This window comes from Saprolegnia diclina, assembly GCF_000281045.1.
Source record: "Saprolegnia diclina VS20 unplaced genomic scaffold supercont1.156, whole genome shotgun sequence".
NCBI lineage: Eukaryota > Oomycota > Saprolegniomycetes > Saprolegniales > Saprolegniaceae > Saprolegnia > Saprolegnia diclina.
The window spans coordinates 1-1,803 of record NW_008246223.1 but is presented as its reverse complement, the minus strand read 5'-3'; the positions used below and the strand labels follow the sequence as shown (position 1 = coordinate 1,803).

At 58.6% G+C, this 1,803-nt stretch overlaps 1 protein-coding gene across 1 annotated transcript; it reads left to right on the top strand.

Annotated features, from left to right (window-relative positions):
- SDRG_16832 (hypothetical protein) lies at positions 1-1,731 on the top strand (the record flags this gene model as incomplete). The annotated part of the gene is made up of 1 exon (XM_008623054.1): positions 1-1,731. A coding segment is annotated over exon 1 (1,701 nt), but the record flags the coding sequence as incomplete, so codon positions are not given.
- Positions 1,732-1,803: the final 72 nt, after the last annotated feature.

Below are 1,803 nucleotides of genomic sequence, written 5' to 3'. Positions count from 1 at the left end.
CTGGTCTCGTCAGGCACGACCATACCAGACATGTGCAGGACGACGTTGACACCGTCCTTGTGTCTCGATGCCTTGTCGTCGGCGTCGTCGCTGCTTGCATCGATGCCCATCCCGCCCGAGATGCTATCGATGCAGCGAGACGCTTTGGACGCTGTCCGAGCCATGAACGTCAGTCTTGTTCAGTTTGCTGCCACACCCAACTCGAGTCATATTGCGCTCGATCATGTACCGTTGCTCGACTGGCTATTCTTTGGCCATCACATCTTGTTCAAGTGGGCCGCCGGACTCCGCGAAGTGCTCTCGATCGAGGGCGACGTCGGCTCTGTCACTGTCATCTCCAACGCATACGCGGGTCAGCCGTACATCACGAGCAACGCTTCGTTCGAGACGGCGACAACTGCGATTCTCTACCTAGTGCAAGTCACAACAGGCCTCCTTCTCTTTGTGGGCTTGCTCACGATACTGTACGTACTCTTCTTTGCCCGCGGTCATGTCCATGGCCTCAACCTCTTTCGGTTCAACCGGTTGGTTGGCGCCGTCTGGATCGGCCGACCACTGGTCGTTCTCCGCGGTATCAGCGCGCTTTTGCTCCTTAGCTCGGCCCAAGTGAGCTTGGAAGCGACGCTCTTGGGCACCACCTTGGCGCCCAATCCCCGCTCCATCGGCCACGCGATGCTCGTCGCTGGCGAAGCCACGTGGGTAACCTACGTCGTCAACGAAGTGCTCATCGTGCTACTGCCGAGAGAGGTGACTGCTCACTACAGTCCGTGGAGCGCGTGTGTCGTCTGGCTGAGTCTGCTTGTTTTGGATATGACAGCGCCTGTGCCGCTCACCATTACGCTCGACCGACAGTGTGTCGGTAATGATATGGACTATGGCCTTCTCTGCGCGAGCGGTGTCATCTCTGTGGGCAGCTACGACCGACTGCTGACGCTACTGGGCATCCACGTCGGTGTCGTCGTCATCACGGTCGTAGCGAGTCTAATGTGGTGTCGGCGACGGCCAGTGGATTCGGGCGCGGAGCCGAGTTTGCACTTTTCAAGTGCAACGGCTTTGTTTGCCATGCCGATGGCTTTGAACCCAAGCGGCGCCACGTTCGATCTTGTGACGTGCGTCCTCTGCGGTCTGGTGCCCGTGTGGTTCAAATCCGAGTCGTACGTCTTCAACTTAACGCTTTGGCACTTTGTGGCCGATAATACTATGACCCAGAGAGCGCGCCGTCGCAAGGACTTTAGCCCGACAACCATCAGTGCCCACATCATTAATGTTGCGACGACAGATAAGGTCACGGGTCCTTCCGTACAGGCAACGGCGGTGGCTGTTGCGAGATGCCGCCTGACATCGAAGCACTGGGGTCGCATCAAAGCTTGCTTCGCTTTTTGCCACGCGGTTTTTGCAACTGTCAGCAGCGTCTTGTACTTTGAAGTCTCCCAAGTCGACCTCGCCAACGACTATTACTGGGCCAACTTTAACGTCACGGGCGCCCACGCATTCTTCGCCAACTGGCTCAACGAACAGCTCGTTCTTGGTCTCTCCACGGCGGCTCTCGCGCTCGACGCACCCAGCATCACGCTACCGGGAGCCTTTGCGGCCCCCAGCGCCGCGGTGAGTGCCCCCAACAACTTTGGTGCTATGCTCCAGCACACCCAGCTGACGACTCTTGAGATTTCGATTGCCGGCCTCCGGGCCTCGGACGCCTGTATGGCCCCCTGGATCTTCTCGCCCTACTGCTTCCTCGACTTTGATAGAGCGTTCGAGGTCGCCTACTCGGCGGCGCGTCAAGCTCGCTGCTACGCCGACATG